General features: G+C 41.8%; 1 protein-coding gene across 2 annotated transcripts in view; it reads left to right on the forward strand.

The window, feature by feature from the left end:
* The first annotated feature begins 15,814 nt into the window (after positions 1–15,814).
* The window catches only part of LOC100145527 (uncharacterized loc100145527), a 66,458-nt gene continuing 64,649 nt past the window's right edge, over positions 15,815–17,623 (forward strand). The window contains exons 1-2 of one of the 2 annotated variants that reach the window (XM_012960626.3): positions 15,815–15,932; positions 17,129–17,197. In XM_012960626.3, coding sequence (XP_012816080.1) covers positions 17,139–17,197 — 59 coding nt within the window. In that variant the 5' untranslated portion in view covers positions 15,815–15,932; positions 17,129–17,138. 2 annotated transcript variants of the gene reach the window in all.

Below are 17,623 nucleotides of genomic sequence, written 5' to 3' on the forward strand. Positions count from 1 at the left end.
AGGTCCCTGGCTATTTTTCTTATAATGTTCAGCTGTGGGTTGTAGGTGACTACAATTGGTACCCTGTTGATTTCTATTTTTTGTTTGTAATCCAAGAGTGTGTCTCTGGGTATTTGAGTTGCTCAGAATCATTCACTTGACAGCCTCCTAGTAGCCAGATATCTGTTGTCCTGGAACAAGTTCTTTAGTTCAGAGACCTGAGTGTTTAGGAGTTTTAATAGAGAGGGTTCATAGAAGGGCAACTAAGCTGGTAAAGGGTATGGAAAGTCTGTTATCAAATTAACTGGCCAAATTGGGTTTGTTTACTCTGTAGGACAGGTCCTTAGATAGACAGTAAGAGGGCGGGAAAGGGCTCATTGGTTTATGTGAAAGGCAAAGGGTGCATAATAAAAACATCTGCAAAACTGCACTGGGTAAAAAAGTTTGCACATCTCTATCTATCAGCACTTATCTCTGCAGCATAAGACAGCCTATACAGCTTACCTTACCTCATTCTGGAGCACAGCTCATTAACTCTTTTCTAATGTTTCCTAAATCTTACTTCTTTCATTTATTTCAACCAGATTTTACACAATGTAAATGGGAGAGCTATTGCATTATATAGTGCAGGACAGTCCAACAGGAGAGTGAATATGACAATTGGCTCACTACTTGTAATAACTTGGACAGCACTGATATAGGGAATAATGTTCCCCCTGTTGGAAAATAGTCACCAAAGGGTTCTATGACCATATAACTGTACTAGGCTAAAGGACAAGTATTTTAATAGAGGTGACTTTTAATACTCCTGTTTGTGTGTTCATTTTATCTTCTGCAGTTTATCTGTATATATCCACTGTATTGGATTGTACTCTCACACTGCTTGCACTAGTAAATGCTACATGAGTGGATAGGATGATTAGATGGCACACAAATAAATATTATCATAGTGGGTGGTCACTGTTGGGGGCGACCTGAAAGCCTCCAAATTATCAATAGTAAAATTAAAAAGCCAAGACACATCAATAGGAGAAAAAGTATATACGAAATCCCAATTTGTTTTGATCCCAACAAGCAGGGTCTTTGTCAATTTAATGAGAACTAAACCCTAACCCAGTGCTGTCCAACTGGCTGCCCGCGGGCCGCATGCGGCCCTCGGCCCCCTCGGTGTGGCCCCCCACCTGTCTGTCTGCTTTGATGGCTTAACTTTGTGTTAGCTTTAAATGGTATCAGTACTGAGATTAACTGGCCCCCTGCATGGTTATCACCTAAAATTCAGGCTGTAATCCCTCTGTATTGTTTAAAAATGTAATCCCCTGTGTTGTTCACACCTTTTAATCTCTGCATTGTTCACCCCCTGCAGTATTCACACCTCAGGCTCAGGCTGTAATCACCCACATTGTTCACCTCTTCACACCTCAGACATTGTATGTACTGCCTGGCCTATAGGCAGAGTATGGCGCATAGGCAGCATAGGTCAGGGAGGGTATGGCACCCACAGACAGCATAGGACAGGAAGAGTATGGCACACACAGGCAGCATAGGTCAGGCAGAGTGCTGCCTGTGTGTGCCATACTCTGCCTACCATATGCTGCCTGTGGCAGGTGAACCTGGCAGGGGTTTGTTCTGGCAGTTTGTTAGCAGTTGGAAATAGCCATTAAATGGTCCCTAAGGTGTGTAATTATATGCTGGGGGTTGCTGTGCTATCCACAGGGGAAGAGGAGGCATATGGATTTAAGGGTGTGTCTTAATATGACATAATATAATTCTTCAACATATGAATGATGGTTGATATCCCTGCAGCAACCATTGTGATAAAATGGGTGTGGTTTGAAGTGGGTGTGGTTTAAAATGGGGGAGTGGCCAAAACTGGCTTCCATTGGCAGCCCTCCACCATGTATGCGAGAGAAATTCCAGCCCTCTGCACTGCCCTAACCCATCCACAGCCCCCCTCCAAGCTCCCCCCCTCAACAGCTGATTTGTTTAAAATAGTTTTTTGATCCTCTTCTGAATCAGCTTTGACTAAGCATGCTTCAGCAAGATCCATATCATAGAACTAACAGGAGCAGTCGGAAGTCAGGGGAAGATGGCACTTTTGAATTACTCTATTCTGAGCTGCAGATTTATGGCAGGTCAGCACACAGGGGAACTTTTGTAGAGCATATATGCTGCAGGGAGGGAGCTTGGAGTGGGAGTGGTGGAGCAGGGCAGTTAAAAATGGGCTATGGTTTAGTTCTTTAAAAACAGAAAAAATAAAATTTAAATACCCTTATTTGCTAAGACTGCATTTAAAATCTCAGCCCCTGCTGCTTAGTCCTGATGCTCATTTTCTGATGGTAACATCACTTCTGGAAGTGATGTAATCTAGTAATGAGTGCCGCATCATAACAAACTATTACTAGGGCACTACTCTTTGTTATGGAAACACATGCAAGCAAAGTTTGCTTTAATACAGTGTATAAAGAGTTTGAGTAGTGCCATAGTAATGGTTTGTAATGATGCGGTGCTCATAACTAGGAAGTGACATCACTTCCGGAATTTGCATCACCACCAGGAAGTGAACACCGGCGGGGGGAAATCTACCGCAGCATGAGGGTATTTTATTTTCTTTTGCATTCGCATATGCCCCTGACAAAGACCCTGCTTGTTGGGGTTTAGAAATCCAGACAAGACAATGTTCTTTCTTCTATGGAAGGCAGCAAATACAGGCAAACAACTTCTTCCAAAAATACTAATGAATAAAATATTTACAGTGTTGAAACAAACTTTTGGGTTTCTTTTACCCTCTTCTCTTGGCTAAAGCACTTATCTGTATAATAAGTTATATTTCTTTCTCTCTCTGTATTTAAATCTCCTAGTCTCTTACTCCTCTCCAGTTTTCAATATTTCAGAAGTAATACTCTCTCTTCAGGCTTAACATCCATGCATTATAAAAAGTATTTCTTTCTTTTTTAAACAATGCCTCTTAAACTATAATTTCTTAACAGCTACTTCAGTGCACTCCTGAACTGAGGCTGGCTCACCTGCTGATCAGAAGTTGGCCGTTTGGGACTGGCAACATGCATTTGCCAACCGCCACTCCCTGTCTCATCGTAGCTTCACCCCCTGCTCCTAATCCTTCCATATCAATTACTTGATCAGTACACTACTTTTCTGTTAAACATGTCATAAATGTTATACATCATACAGTCATAGCTTATCATCAGTGCAGCATAAAATTAGCATCTACTCATTATGAGTAAATCTTTCAGGTGGAACACTAAAGTTACTCCTTGTGGACCTACAAAGAACAGCTAAAGTTTTTTTTGTATTGACAACTGATTTACATAGTTCTGAAGATGTTTCACTAGACCAGAAGCCTTGCTGTTCCCAGCCTACTTCTTTACTTTTCACGGGCTTGCAGTCTCTGAAACACCATATTGAGTCTTTGAAAGTGTGAAATCAAAAGTGGGCGCAAATACAATTATGTGAGTAGATCAAAATAACCTCAAAATTGAGATCTCCCAAGCAGCGCTTCATCAGTCATTGAAATGTTTCCTGGGGAATTGGTCAAACCAAATGGCATTCTAGAGAATTCCTATAATCCCATGAGTGTAACAAATGTAGTTTTCTGCTGATCAGCAGGATGTATGGGAACCTGCCTGTATTGGCTGGCCAGATCCAGTGTAAAGAAAATTTTTGTATTACCCAATGCAGCCAAGGATTCCTTTAAACGGGGTAATGGGTATGCATCCTGGACAGTGCATGCATTTAATTTCCTATAGTCAATGCAAAATCTTAAGATACAATCTTTCTTCCTAATGTACACTATATGAGCTGCCCATGGACTGCTGCTCTTCTTTACCATCCCACTTTCCACCACCTTTCTCAACAGTTCGTTGACCTCTTGATACAGTGTGGGTGGAATATAATAATATCTTTCTCTGGGCAGAGAAGCATTTAGTTTTGGAATCTCATGAGATATTGAATGTGCACATCCAAAATCTTCATCATGATGTGAAAACACTAACTCATTAAAACAAAGCACCTCCCAGGTTAACAGTCTGTAACAAAACATCTACATTCCATTGGTCACTTTCTTGTGGTTGCTCTGCGCCCTTGAACTTGAGTGATTGTTTTTCAATTCATGAGTTCTTACTGATATATAAGTATACAGGTTTAGTTTTCACAGTCATGGCTTGGACTGAGAAGTTTGTGCCTAATTTTAAATAGAGAGTTGTTTCCTTACCTGCTGGAAACACAATTCTCCTTTTAAAAGGAGTACGAATTACCCCAATGCAGCCATTGCATTTCTCCATTTTCAACTCTTTGGCATATCTGCCTCACCTTCCGAAAGGTCCTTTTTTCTGCAGCTGTAGTGTAGTATATCCCATATCTCAAAATAATGCCCCATCTAGTTCTTAAAGAGTTGGAGTTAATATCTGTGGATATATTTCTTCTTTTACTAAAAAAGATGCCTTTAACAGGGAGAGTTTTTCCACATAAGGTGATGGACATAGTGGCAACTCCTTCAAAAGGAACAGGCAAATTATTACTGGCCTTAAAGGACAAGGAAAGTCAAAATCTATTAAGCACACTATTAAATAGTACTACTATTGCTGTGTAGAAACGCTATATTTCTGGCTTGCCTAATGAAAGATTTACAGAGATACACTTAGAAACTACATACTTGTTTCAGTGAGCGGCGCCACCATCTTTAAAAAGGCATGCCCATACCCTTTCCCTCACCATCTCTACTGCACATGCATTCTCAACAAACCCTACCCCCCATCTGAGGCATATTCTGCTTTACACTGTGCAGCACACCCCCCGCTCCGGTCTTGGTTCACCAGCACCCCTCCCTCCCCAGTGCAGAACACAGCCCCCCCGCTCTGCTCCAATTCCCGCTCCGGTCTTGGTCCCCCCGCTCCTCGCTGTTTACTGCTCCCTCCTGTCCGGCTGTGGCATATTCTGTGCAGAACCCACCAGCACCCCCCACTCCGGTCTTTGTCCACCAGCACAACCCCCTCCTCGCTCCCCGCTGTTTGCTGATGACTGCTCCCTCTTGTCTGGCTGTGTCCTCCTCTAAAGGCCCCAGGAGCGCCGCTGTTTGCACTTTTTTACAGCGCGCCGCCATAGCAACCAGACGCTTGCCAGTCTGTAGAAAGGGGAGCGCGCCTGCTTGTTCTGAAGAGGGAAATGTGCGCATGCGCTGCCTACAGTCCTGGTCGTAGGGCCGTTGCAGGAGCGATGCATTATGGGAATCCTCTTTACCCAGCTCAGCGTTTTTTTTTCCTGTTTGGCTTCTGATCATCTGAACAATGGCAATTTGGGGAGGTTTAAGGGCACTATTGAGACAACTGAAGGTATGCCTGCAGCTTGAGATTAACTCTTTATTAGCCTTTCCTTCTCCTTTAAAGGAGAAAGTCATTTTGGCATTTTACTGCCAATAGATTCACCACATTAGTGCCACCTAGAAGAATATATTTATTCTGCAGAAAGCATTACCATACCTGAGTAAACAGCTCTAGAAGACAGCAGCCACTATTTTAAGTAGCTTCCTGCTGCAGCTCTAACTGTTATAGTTCAGATCACACATTCCTAAGGGAGGGGGGTGGAAGCAGGAGTGAGGAGAAAACTGCTCAGATTCTGGCCCAGAGATTTAAAGGACATGTAAAGTCTACATTTGCCTACAATGTATATCAGTTGGGCACGTCTCCCCCACCCAAATAGGATCACTTGTACTGCATATATCCTCTCCGCTTGCCAGCACCATCACATTTTCCTAAAGCAAATAACAGCTTTCACCAAGTGGCCATTTTTCCTCTGATACATAATCAGTTACGTTTAAATCTGCAAACAGCATAAACACACAAAGACCCTTATTCAGCATACATTTCATCAAGAATGCAGGCTCACACAGGCACAACTGTCTTTGATAAAAGTTCTGCTTTGTTTGAGCACTAGGTCAAAGGTAAAGCTGAGCTCAGGTGAAAAAAATTGAAGCAGACAGCTAGAGCTGAGTTTCTATGGGAACCAGCAATGCAATCTCTTTACTGGCTGCTAGACTGGAGGGCATATTTAGTAATCTGAGTTTAGAACAACTGAGCATGCCCACAAGCCAACAGTCAAAGCAAATTCCCGAGGGAGGGGGCTAAGTGGGTTACAGGAGGAAAAGGAAATCTCATAGTAAGTTGCGTTGAAAAAAGACATACGTCCATCACGTTCAACCATAATGCCTATATATAACCTGCCTAACTACTAGTTGATCCAGAGGAAGGCAAAAAAAACCCCATCTGAAGCCTCTCTAATTTGCCGCAGAAGGGAAAAAATTCCTTCCTGACTCCAAGATGGCAATCGGACCAGTCCCTGGATCAACTTGTACTAAGAGCTATCTCCCATAACCCTGTATTCCCTCACTTGCTAAGAAGCCCCTTCTTAAAGTTATATAATGTATCAGCCAGTAAAACTGATTCGGGGAGGGAATTCCACAACTTCACAGCTCTCACAGTAAAAAATCCTTTCCGAATATTTAAATGGAACCTCCCTTCTTCTAAAAGGGAGTGGGTGCCCTCTTGTCCGTTGGAAGGACCTACTGGTAAATAAAACAGAAAGGTTATTATATGATCCCCTTATATATTTATACATAGTTATCATGTCACCTCTTAAGCGCCTCTTCTCCAGTGTAAAAAGACCCAACTTGGCCAGTCTTTCTTCATAACTGAGACTTTCCATACCCTTTACCAGCTTAGCTGCCCTTCTCTGGACCCTCACTAACTCAATCATGTCCCGTTTGAGCACTGGAGACCAGAACTGGACAGCATATTCTAGATGGGGCCTTACCAGTGCTCTCTAAAGGGGAAGAATAACCCCCTCCTCCCGTGAATCCATACCCCTTTTAATACAGCTCAAAACCTTGTTTGCCCTTGCAGCTTCTGCCTGGCATTGCTTGCTACAGCCAAGTTTATTATCTACAAGGACTCCAAGGTCCTTCTCCATTATGGATTTGCCTAGTGCAGTCCCATTAAGGGTATAAGTGGCTTGCATATTTTTACATCCCAGGTGCATGACCTTACATTTATCCACATTAAATCTCATCTGCCACTTAGCCGCCCAGATTGCCAGTTGGTTAAGATCCTGCTGCAAGGATGCCACATCCTGGATAGAATTGACTGGTCTGCAGAGTTTTGTGTCATCTGCAAACACTGATACATTACTTATAATACTCTCCCCCAAGTCATTTATGAACAAATTAAACAAAAGTGGACCCAGTACAGAACCCTGAGGGACACCACTGAGAACCTTATTCCAAGTAGAGAATGTCCCATTAACAACCACCCTCTGTAAAGTGATCTAAGTGATTAAGGGGATGCTGCAGCCTTACTATTAACCTCTGGACAACCAATGTGGCAGGTATTGAAAGATTTCAAAGAGCCTGGAAGAGGGAGGAAGTCAGGCACCCAAACAATATGTTTACAAAAAAGGAGACAAGAAATCCTTTCCTGTGAGTTTATGGCTGTATTTACATAGATATTTCTGAATTTTGTGTGTGTCAATGATGTGTCACTGGAAGAATTCGTAGAGGAAAGACCTCTTCTGCACCTCCCACTGAGGAGAACAGTCACTGAAAGTGAGACAGGACAGGGCCACGTGGAGGAGTGGCAGGAGTGCCAAGCCGGGTGTCTTGAAGTAAATCATGAGGCAGAAGAATAGTCAAACAGGCAGAAGGTCGGTTCAGGCAGCACAGTTCGAGGATCCAAGGACAGGCCAAGTCAGAAAACCAGAAGTATCAAAAACAGGAATAACGCTTAGTGTCATCACCAAGGCGATGATCACTTTGCAATGATTCTAGGCCCTTTTAAGGCGCATGCGCTGAACATGAAGGAGCACGCGCCAGCTGCATTTTGCCATGAAATGTACACACTTGTGTGCCTGCACCATTTCACTGCGCGCATAAGCGGACATTCAGACGTGCCATTCTGGAGCAGGGCAGGAACGTGTCGAGGAGTGCATCTACGGATCGTGCCAGAGATGCGCCCAGGTACCTTACACTGATAAAGCTTACTTAGTGTTTACCTTTCCTTCTCCTTTAAGACTGAGCCACGCAGCTGAGATTTTATGCATGCTTGCTCCAAAATGTCTTCTCTATAGTAGTGACTTGAGATCTGATATCAATTATACAATTCACATTCACTCTATTAATCTTTCCAACCACATCAGCAATAGGAATTTCAGGGCCCCTGTTGGCTTTGGCTTCCACTGTTTGGCCCTTAACTGATGTTTCACCGCTCCAGGTTGGACAATTTCTAGTAAAATGTCCAGTTTGCTGGCATGTACCTCCCTCTGTCCAGACCTTTGATATCTGGCAGCATTTCCCTTAACAAAGTTACACCCAGCAGTTGACACTGACGTACCCTTTAGACTAACTTTTACATCTTCAAGAGCCTCCATTAAGACGGTTCTAACTGTTCCATCTTATTAGATTGATTAGCAACACTTAGATGCCATTTTCTGGACTAAGGTATAGGTTCCAAATTTTTCCTCCTTATCTATGGAAATAGCCTTACTCTAAACTTGGAGAAAGGAATCTTTTCCTCAACACAGCTGCAATACAGCCAGCTCCGCTAGAAATCTTCTTGTTATTAGATACAAAAAAGCTGTTCTTAACCGCTTTGCCCAGTCTGGCATCAGATATAGGAAGATGATTCAGCACTGTACCAAAAGGCACTGTCAAGAAAGCAGATGAAGTCACTGATCTGGGAGACCCCTCCATCCTGAAAACTGCAACAACACTAGGGGATCCAGCCTGATTACACCAATTTAATCTTGTATGCCAAGGGTATGTTGTTACAAGTGCCAGGAGAGCGGCATGCATCCTTACATTTATGCGTTCCGGTCCCTGGGCTCGTCCTCTTTTTCGCACACCAGTGCCCGTCCAAATTTGCTCCTAAGCAATATGGGTTTGATGCCACTTGGTGCCGCATTGCAATGTCAGAGGATGCGCTGACATTACTTTGGTGCCAAATTCAAAGTTAGAAAGCACTACTTTGTGTATTTTTTGTGTACTTCCCCAAGCTGGTTTTAAGTTTGTAGATCGTAGCTTAAGCTTTGTTTCGTTTGCTGTACTGGTTTTTGACTCTCTGCCTGGTTTTTGATGCTGAGTCTCCACTTTCTCCCTGCCTTTGACCATTTGCCTGACTCTGATTTTGCATCTGTGTGATCCATTTTATACCACGTTTTCGTATCAATCTTGGCAGAGTTTACAATCCCTGTCTTCCCCACAGCAGAAAGTCCGGGGTCCAAAAAGGGCATCAGTGAAAACTGAGGTTGCCAGGGCTCTTCTATTTCACCTAAAAGGTTGGTACTAGATGTCAATAGGTTTCCTCATACTACAGACCGTAACAGTTGGTAAACAGTTGGAAATCCAGACCAGGCAATGTTACAAATGTTGGCAAATTACAATAAATATGAATGCCAGAGGTCTACTGAACAGTGTGATGCCCAATATACATAGAAATACCAAAGTATGCAGTATGCACGGACCCCAAATTAAAATACTATATGAATCCTCTCTTCAACCAACTCAGTTTCTGCAAACAAGACTCCCTACTTGCATATTATGTGGTGTAATACCTCTTAACTGTACAGAAACTCTTGAAAACCATATATTTTTGGAACGTACACATTCTGAAAAATCTATGGTGGGTAAAGACACCTTTCAACACCAAAGTACCAATCTGCAAAGCTTTCCTAAAGTTAGTATTTTTTATGACATTTCTGAAAATCACCTACAAATGTTGCAATTTCCCACATTTATCTTGCACATTTTCTTACATACAAAGGTAAATCACCCCTAATATGAATGCCAAAGGTCTACTGAACAGTTTGATATGTGGTTATGAAAGTAATGCATGTGAATTTTCTAGCCTGCCAACTCAATTTCGCAAATTTCGCCCCCAGACTGCTTATAATGTGTTGTAAGAACTTTTCCACATTTTGTCACATTACAGCCACAAACATGAATCAATTTTATTGGAATTCCACGTGAAAGACCAATACAAAGTGGTGTACACGTGAGAAGTGGAACGAAAATCATGCATGATTCCAAACATTTTTTACAAATAAATAACTGCAAAATTGATTCATGTTTGTGGCTGTAATGTGACAAAATGTGGAAAAGTTCAAGGGGGCCGAATACTTTTGCAAGCCACTGTATATTAAGTGCTTAGCACTTAGAGATTTTTCTGCATGAACATATCACATATGTGCTTGACAGGAAAAGCGTTCAAGCGGGAGAGAACAAATTATCATGTTGAAGGGGATTATTAATTCAAATTGTACTCAGGTCATTTGATTTTCAGAGCCAGGCTTATTTGCAAATTAAAATCCACCATTTTTTTTTTGCATGCTAGGTTTCATCGTTTGCAAATAGCCGCAGACCTCAATTTCAAAGGGGTTGACGGGGAAGGCAGATAGATACCCTACTTCATACCTCCTACCTCCTTGCAGCAATGTAGGAGTGCAGGACGTGCAGCATAAATTAGGGCTCTGTCCTTGTCCTTGTCAACATACCAATTAAGGTAGGGGGCAAAGAAAGTAATAGCTGCGCTGCCTGAGGTTTTCTATGATTTTTTAGCCCGCAATAAGAGCAAAGCTCAGTGTAGAGAGGGGTGCAAGTGCTTTGTAGATGAGCACTAATGTGTGTGCTCTTCCTCTTAAAGGTGAACATGTAAACCTCCCACAAAAAAAGTCAACAGCCTTTAAATCTTTAAATACCTTCCACTTCGGTTGTTCAAAGGTTAATATTAAGACTGCAGCATCCCCTTAATTCCGGTGTGGCCAGACTTTCCCCGGTCGCAATCGACCGAGGAATGCGGAAGTGCGGCGTGAATGTGTACATAAGCAAATCCAGCGTACGTATGTATTCGCACAGCATTTCTGCATTCCGGGTCTGATCGCGGCCCACCAGAAATCCCCCACGGGTTGTGAGACCGGCTTGTGACTCCCTCTAGTTACATGGGAGTAGGAAAAACAATGGGTTATCTGAAAGCAGTTCTAATGTGTAGTGCTGGCTCTTTCTAAAAGCTTAGACGCACAATGGCTGAGATGGCTGCCTACACATCAGTATTACAAAAAAATTAAATTATTGAGATTTAATTATTTTCTATGAAAACAGTGTAACTTAGAAATAAAAAGTATATCATAAACATAATGACAGTATCCATTTAAGAAACTCTGCTCCAGCTGTGCTGGAGAAACATGTTTTTTTTTCCTAACCTCCTGTCCTGAACTCAATTGAACTATAACAGGGCACAATCAAAGCAGACTTTTAATCAAAGTAAGCCTGCATTCTTCATTGAATTCTTCAGTGCACATGTGTTGTTTGCAGATGTACATGTCACTAAAGATGTGCGAGAGGGAAAATGGCTGCTGGGTAAAAGCTGCTATTTATTTAAAGTGATAGTGACACCAGAAGTTAACCTTTATCTATCATAACACTGTCTTTGCATGCCATTTATAATGTTGCCTTATAAGTATTTGCCCGATGCTTCTACATTAGATTCTCCATCTGATCCCCCATGTTTCTCTATGTGGGGGCGGCCATATTAGTGCAGCAGGAGGAAAAATTACCAACATGAACTCTAGGGAACTTTTAAAGTAGATTAATGTTTTGACAAGTAGTTTTTTAGTGTCAGTATCACTTGAAAATGTGATGGTCATAATGAATGGAGGGGATAAGTACAATTCAAATAGAGTGGTTTGAGTGGGGGAGATGTGCACAACTTATATACAGTGGTGTGAAAAACTATTTGCCCCCTTCCTGATTTCTTATTCTTTTGCATGTTTGTCACACTTAAATGTTTCTGCTCATCAAAAACCGTTAACTATTAGTCAAAGATAACATAATTGAACACAAAATGCAGTTTTTAAATGAAGTTTTACGTTATTAAGGGAGAAAAAAAACTCCAAATCTACACGGCCCTGTGTGAAAAAGTGATTGCCCCCTTGTTAAAAAATAACTTAACTGTGGTTTATCAATTTCAATTTTCAATTTCAATATCAATTTCTGTAGTCACCCCCAGGCCTGATTACTGCCACACCTGTTTCAATCAAGAAATCACTTAAATAGGAGCTACCTGACACAGAGAAGTAGACCAAAAGCACCTCAAAAGCTAGACATCATGCCAAGATCCAAAGAAATTGAGGAACAAATGAGAACAAAAGTAATTGAGATCTATCAGTCTGGTAAAGGTTATAAAGCCATTTCTAAAGCTTTGGGACTCCAGCGAACCACAGTGAGAGCCATTATCCACAAATGGCAAAAACATGGAACAGTGGTGAACCTTCCCAGGAGTGGCCAGCCGACCAAAATTACCCCAAGAGCGCAGAGACAACTCATCCGAGAGGCCACAAAAGACCCCAGGACAACATCTAAAGAACTGCAGGCCTCACTTGCCTCAATTAAGGTCAGTGTTCACGACTCCACCATAAGAAAGAGACTGGGCAAAAACGGCCTGCATGGCAGATTTCCAAGGCGCAAACCACTTTTAAGCAAAAAGAACATTATGGCTCATCTCAATTTTGCTAAAAAACATCTCAATGATTGCCAAGACTTTTGGGAAAATATCTTGTGGACCGACGAGACAAAAGTTGAACTTTTTGGAAGGTGCGTGTCCCATTACATCTGGCGTAAAAGTAACACAGCATTTCAGAAAAGAACATCATACCAACAGTAAAATATGATGGCGGTAGTGTGATGGTCTGGGGTTGTTTTGCTGCTTCAGGACCTGGAAGGCTTGCTGTGATAGATGGAACCATGAATTCTACTGTCTACCAAAAAATCCTGAAGGAGAATGTCTGGCCATCTGTTCGTCAACTCAAGCTGAAGCGATCTTGGGTGCTGCAGCAGGACAATGACCCAAAACACACCAGCAAATCCACCTCTGAATGGCTGAAGAAAAACAAAATGAAGACTTTGGAGTGGCCTAGTCAAAGTCCTGACCTGAATCCTATTGAGATGTTGTGGCATGACCTTAAAAAGGCGGTTCATGCTAGAAAACCCTCAAATAAAGCTGAATTACAACAATTCTGCAAAAATGAGTGGGCCAAAATTCCTCCAGAGCGCAGTAAAAGACTCGTTGCAAGTTATCGCAAATGCTTGATTGCAGTTATTGCTGCTAAGGATGGCCCAACCAGTTATTAGGTTCAGGGGGCAATTACTTTTTCACACAGGGCCATGTAGGTTTGGATTTTTTTTCTCCCTAAATAATAAAAACCCTCATTTAAAAACTGCATTTTGTGTTTACTTGTGTTATCTTTGACTAATAGTTAAATGTGTTTGATGATCAGAAACATTTAAGTGTGACAAACATGCAAAAGAATAAGAAATCAGGAAGGGGGCAAATAGTTTTTCACACCACTGTACATGGTAGGAAAATGTAGAGTTTACATGTCTTTTAATGCTCTTGCACCCACTGTGGTCATAAAGTAACCCTATACTGAAGTCAGTGCAAACATATTACTATTTAAATTGTAAACTAATACACCAGAGTTCAAAAGCTGTGAAAATACAACTCAGCTATGATGCTACTGTGAAAACCATAGGTATTAGTTACTGTAATAATAGATAGGAAGGTGCATGTGTGTTTACCATTATTGTAAACCTGAGGGCTCATTTACTAATATAGGTGCTAAATTGCACAAGCACAAATACAGCCCCCAGTAGCAACCATTGCCATGAAGTGCTTTGAGCTTATAGTGAAGGCTCACATCACATCTTTACTCCCTGCTTCACTTGATCCACTCCAGTTTGCCTACAGGTCAAATAGTTCTACAGACGATGCAATAGCAATTGCACTTCACACTGCCCTCTCCCACCTGGACCAGAGAAACACATACGTGCGGATGCTGTTCATTGACTACAGCTCCGCTTTCAACACCATCGTACCATCCAGACTTGTCATGAAACTCCGTGACCTGAACATCGGTTCCTCCCTGTGCTGCTGGATCCTGGACTTGACAAACAGACCTCAGGTGGTTCGGATCGGCAACATCACCTCATCCACACTGACACTTAGCACCGGTGCCCCCCAGGGATGTGTGCTCAGCCCCCTGCTGTACACCCTGTTCACCCACGACTGTACAGCAACACACAGCTCCAATACTATCATCAAATTTGCAGACGACACCACCATCATTGGCTGCATTTCTGATCGAGATGAGTCGGCATACAGGGCAGAGGTGGAGTTCATTGTGGATTACAGGAGACTGCAGGGAGGAGGCCATACCCCCATTCACATTGAGGGAAAAGAAGTGGAGAGAGTCAGCTGCTTCAGATTCCTGGGCATCAATATCAGTGAGGATCTGAGTTGGTCTCACCACGTTGGTGTGATCACAAAAGCGGCAAGACAGCGGCTCTTCTTTCTGCGGCGCCTGAGGAGGTTCGGCATGGACTCCAGAATACTCACAAACTTCTATCGATGCACCATTGAGAGTATTCTGTCCGGCTGTATCACCACCTGGTATGGCAGCTGTAATGCTTTGGACTGCAAAGCTCTGCAGAGGGTGGTGAGATAAGCAGAGCGCATCACCAGGACTGAACTGCCGGCCATGCAGGACCTGTACAGACAGCGCTGTAAGAGGAAGATGCAGCGGATCCTCTCTGACCCCAGCCACAGTCTTTTCACACTCCTACCATCAGGCAGGTGGTACAGGAGCATCCAGACCCGCACCAGCAGATACAGAGACCGTTTCTACCCACAAGCCATCAGGCTTCTGAACTGCTGACATTCTGCCTCCCCATAACTACTGGACTCTTTGCAGTGTCACTTTAAGCAAAGCCACTTTAAATCCTCACTGCACAATTTCAAATAATTAATTGCATTTTTTTTATTGTAAATACTTGTACCTTTATTGCTCACTTTTATTATATTTAATATGTAATATGTCTGTGTAAAGTTGGGAGGAACACGGGTCAAAAAAATTTCATTACAGTAATGATGCTTCATTGTTATTTGTATATGACAATAAAACTTGAAACTTGAAACATTTATCAATTTGTTTTGAAACTACAAGCTAGAAGACTAGAGCAAAGATATTGGGTGGGATTGGGGCAGGGCTATGATGTGGGGATTGGCCGATCCCCGCGTCAGTGTTACTGAGTCCTGCCTGGTTTTCCTAACTAGGGAAACCGGGCAGGAGGTTTTGACCGGGCTGTCCAGGTCCAACTCAATAGGTGGCAACCCTAGCAGCAGCACCCCTGCACTACAGGGTACAGGGATACATCTTGAATCCAGCCGGTCATTAATTGGGCCCTAAAGACATAATTTAAAAACACTATGGGGAATATGTAATAAAAGTTGTTAATGAAAAATATATGTGCACAAATAAGAATAAAAAAGTGTTCACTGAACAGGTTCCAGGTTTGCAAAAGGTATATTACGTTCGGCAAAGGTAAATTTATTCACTCAAAGGTACAAATTTTCGTGTTGCAACTGTTTTTTTCTTCAGCAATTTTTATCTTATTTGCTTATTAGTTGTTTCTTGCAGCACATAGGTCTGTAATATTACACGGGGTGTACTGGGCATGACGAAAACCTGAATTTCTATTAGTGGCTTAGGTTAGGCGAGTATAAAACATCTCACACTTATAAATGCCTAAAACAATCAAAAACTTTAGTTTAACAACAGCTCCCTAAATGTTAGTATACCGCATAGCCTTAATCTTATATAAAAAGAAACCACAGCGTTTGTTCTTTTGACCTATGCCTTATGAGAAGCCACATTTCCCTTCCGCAATCACATCATTGACGCTGTCCTCCAACCACTAGGTGTCTCTGCTTTTTAAAGTATCAGCTGCTTAACGTGTAGCTTTTCTCTCTATGTTTCGCTTAGGCCGCTTGGAGTGGTTTGGCGTTTGGTGTGTTCTGTGTTTTGTTTCGGTGCCTGGGGCAGAGGAAGCAAAAGAAAGCCCGGTAGGGACAGATTTGTTGTCGTACACTTATTTTCATTTTACGCTTCTAATAATTGTATTTGTCCACTCTCTTACAGCTAGGTTAAATATTGTTGTGGAAATCGGCATCTATATATATACGGTTTGAATTTTACAGTATGGCGAAAAAGGAGCTCGTAAGCAATCGATAATTTTTAACATGGCAATTGTCTTGGTTTTCGAATGCCGGTAGTTGCGCATAGTAGGTGTAAAGCTTCAAGACGAAGCATTATATAGGGGTCTTGGCTATACCGGAAGCGAGTTAGAAATAAGCATCTGATTGCTAATTGTGACTTTTGGATAAAATATTTTAACTTCTTTTCCGTCTGGCACCTAGGCCTATTTAATTTTAACTAAAATTTTGCTTTGTTGGTTATGTGCTAAGATTGTTATGCCCCATTTTTATAAACCCAATAAATAATCCTGCCCAGTGTTTGAATAGACTGTAATTTAGTTTGTGTATTTAAAATAAAGACTTCTGGCCTTTGACTGCCCCAAAAATGTGTGGGCTGTAGTTTTGCTGTTTTCCCACCATATATTAGCCATTTACAGCTGGCAGTTAAAATTAAGGTCTATAATTATGAGAGCTTGAGGATTATTAACAACTAGTACACACTGCTGCTGTTAAAGGCTCTATGTTATGATGGTATGACCATTTTGAGAGTGAATAATAATCAACGTGTAGCCTAAATTTAGAAGAAAACCGTAATCGGTACATTTCTTGATATCTACTGAGTAGACTAGGGCTGAGGTTGGATAAGAGTGTTCTTGGCAGTGCAGGAAGGTTTGCATTGCAAGAGAAGTGGTAAAGTATGTTTAGATTCCAGTGGTATTCTGGTATTTGTAGTTCCATACCTAGATGGCAGTTTGGACTTTCCTGATACGCTTGGGTGCAGACACATGTAGCCGAAATACGCATAAAAATGCAAGACTTTGCATTCTCTCGTGTTTTTATGCAGATATCGGCTACATGTGCCTGCACCCGAATGTATTCCATTCATTCGGGTGCAGGCACAGGTAGGAGACGTGTGGCGGTATTTTCGGCAAGTGTTTTTTTGCTTGCCGAAAATATACGCCTGGTCTGACATTAGCCTTAATCTATAGAAAGGCCTTTCATTTTTTTAAGAAACTTGGAAATGTGTTGTCAGTACACATTTTGGTTCTTTTATTCTTCCACAGGTGCTGTAAAATGTCTTCATGGGTGAAAGTAACCAGGGGCCAACCACGAAAGCCAGTAGCTGGGAAAAAGTAAGAAATTAAAATTAATCTAATTATCTACCTTGCAAGGCCAAACATGTGGTGCCTTTAGTTTCCCTTTTTGCACATTTTAGCTTAAAAAAACAGATTTTTCATGACTTAAATAATAGGCAATAAGTATGTTAATCACAAGTCCTATATTTGAACTCTTGTTGAAAAAGGAGTATAGTAATTTAATCATAGCTTCCCTGAATTCAAGCCTAGTAATCTTTTTTACCTGAAGCGAATTGTATGCAAAGAGATATTAAGCGGGTCATGCATGGCAAGATTACTTTGCCCTTTTGGGTAAACAATTGGATTATATGTACTGCTATCCTTTTACTGCCAAACATGGGCCAGTAAGGTGCTGTTTATTCTTTGCAGACTTTGGCATAATTTCTATTTTTAAGATAGAAGTGTAAGACAAAATTTAAAAAT

Source organism: Xenopus tropicalis, chromosome 4 (genome assembly GCF_000004195.4).
Source record: "Xenopus tropicalis strain Nigerian chromosome 4, UCB_Xtro_10.0, whole genome shotgun sequence".
NCBI lineage: Eukaryota > Metazoa > Chordata > Amphibia > Anura > Pipidae > Xenopus > Xenopus tropicalis.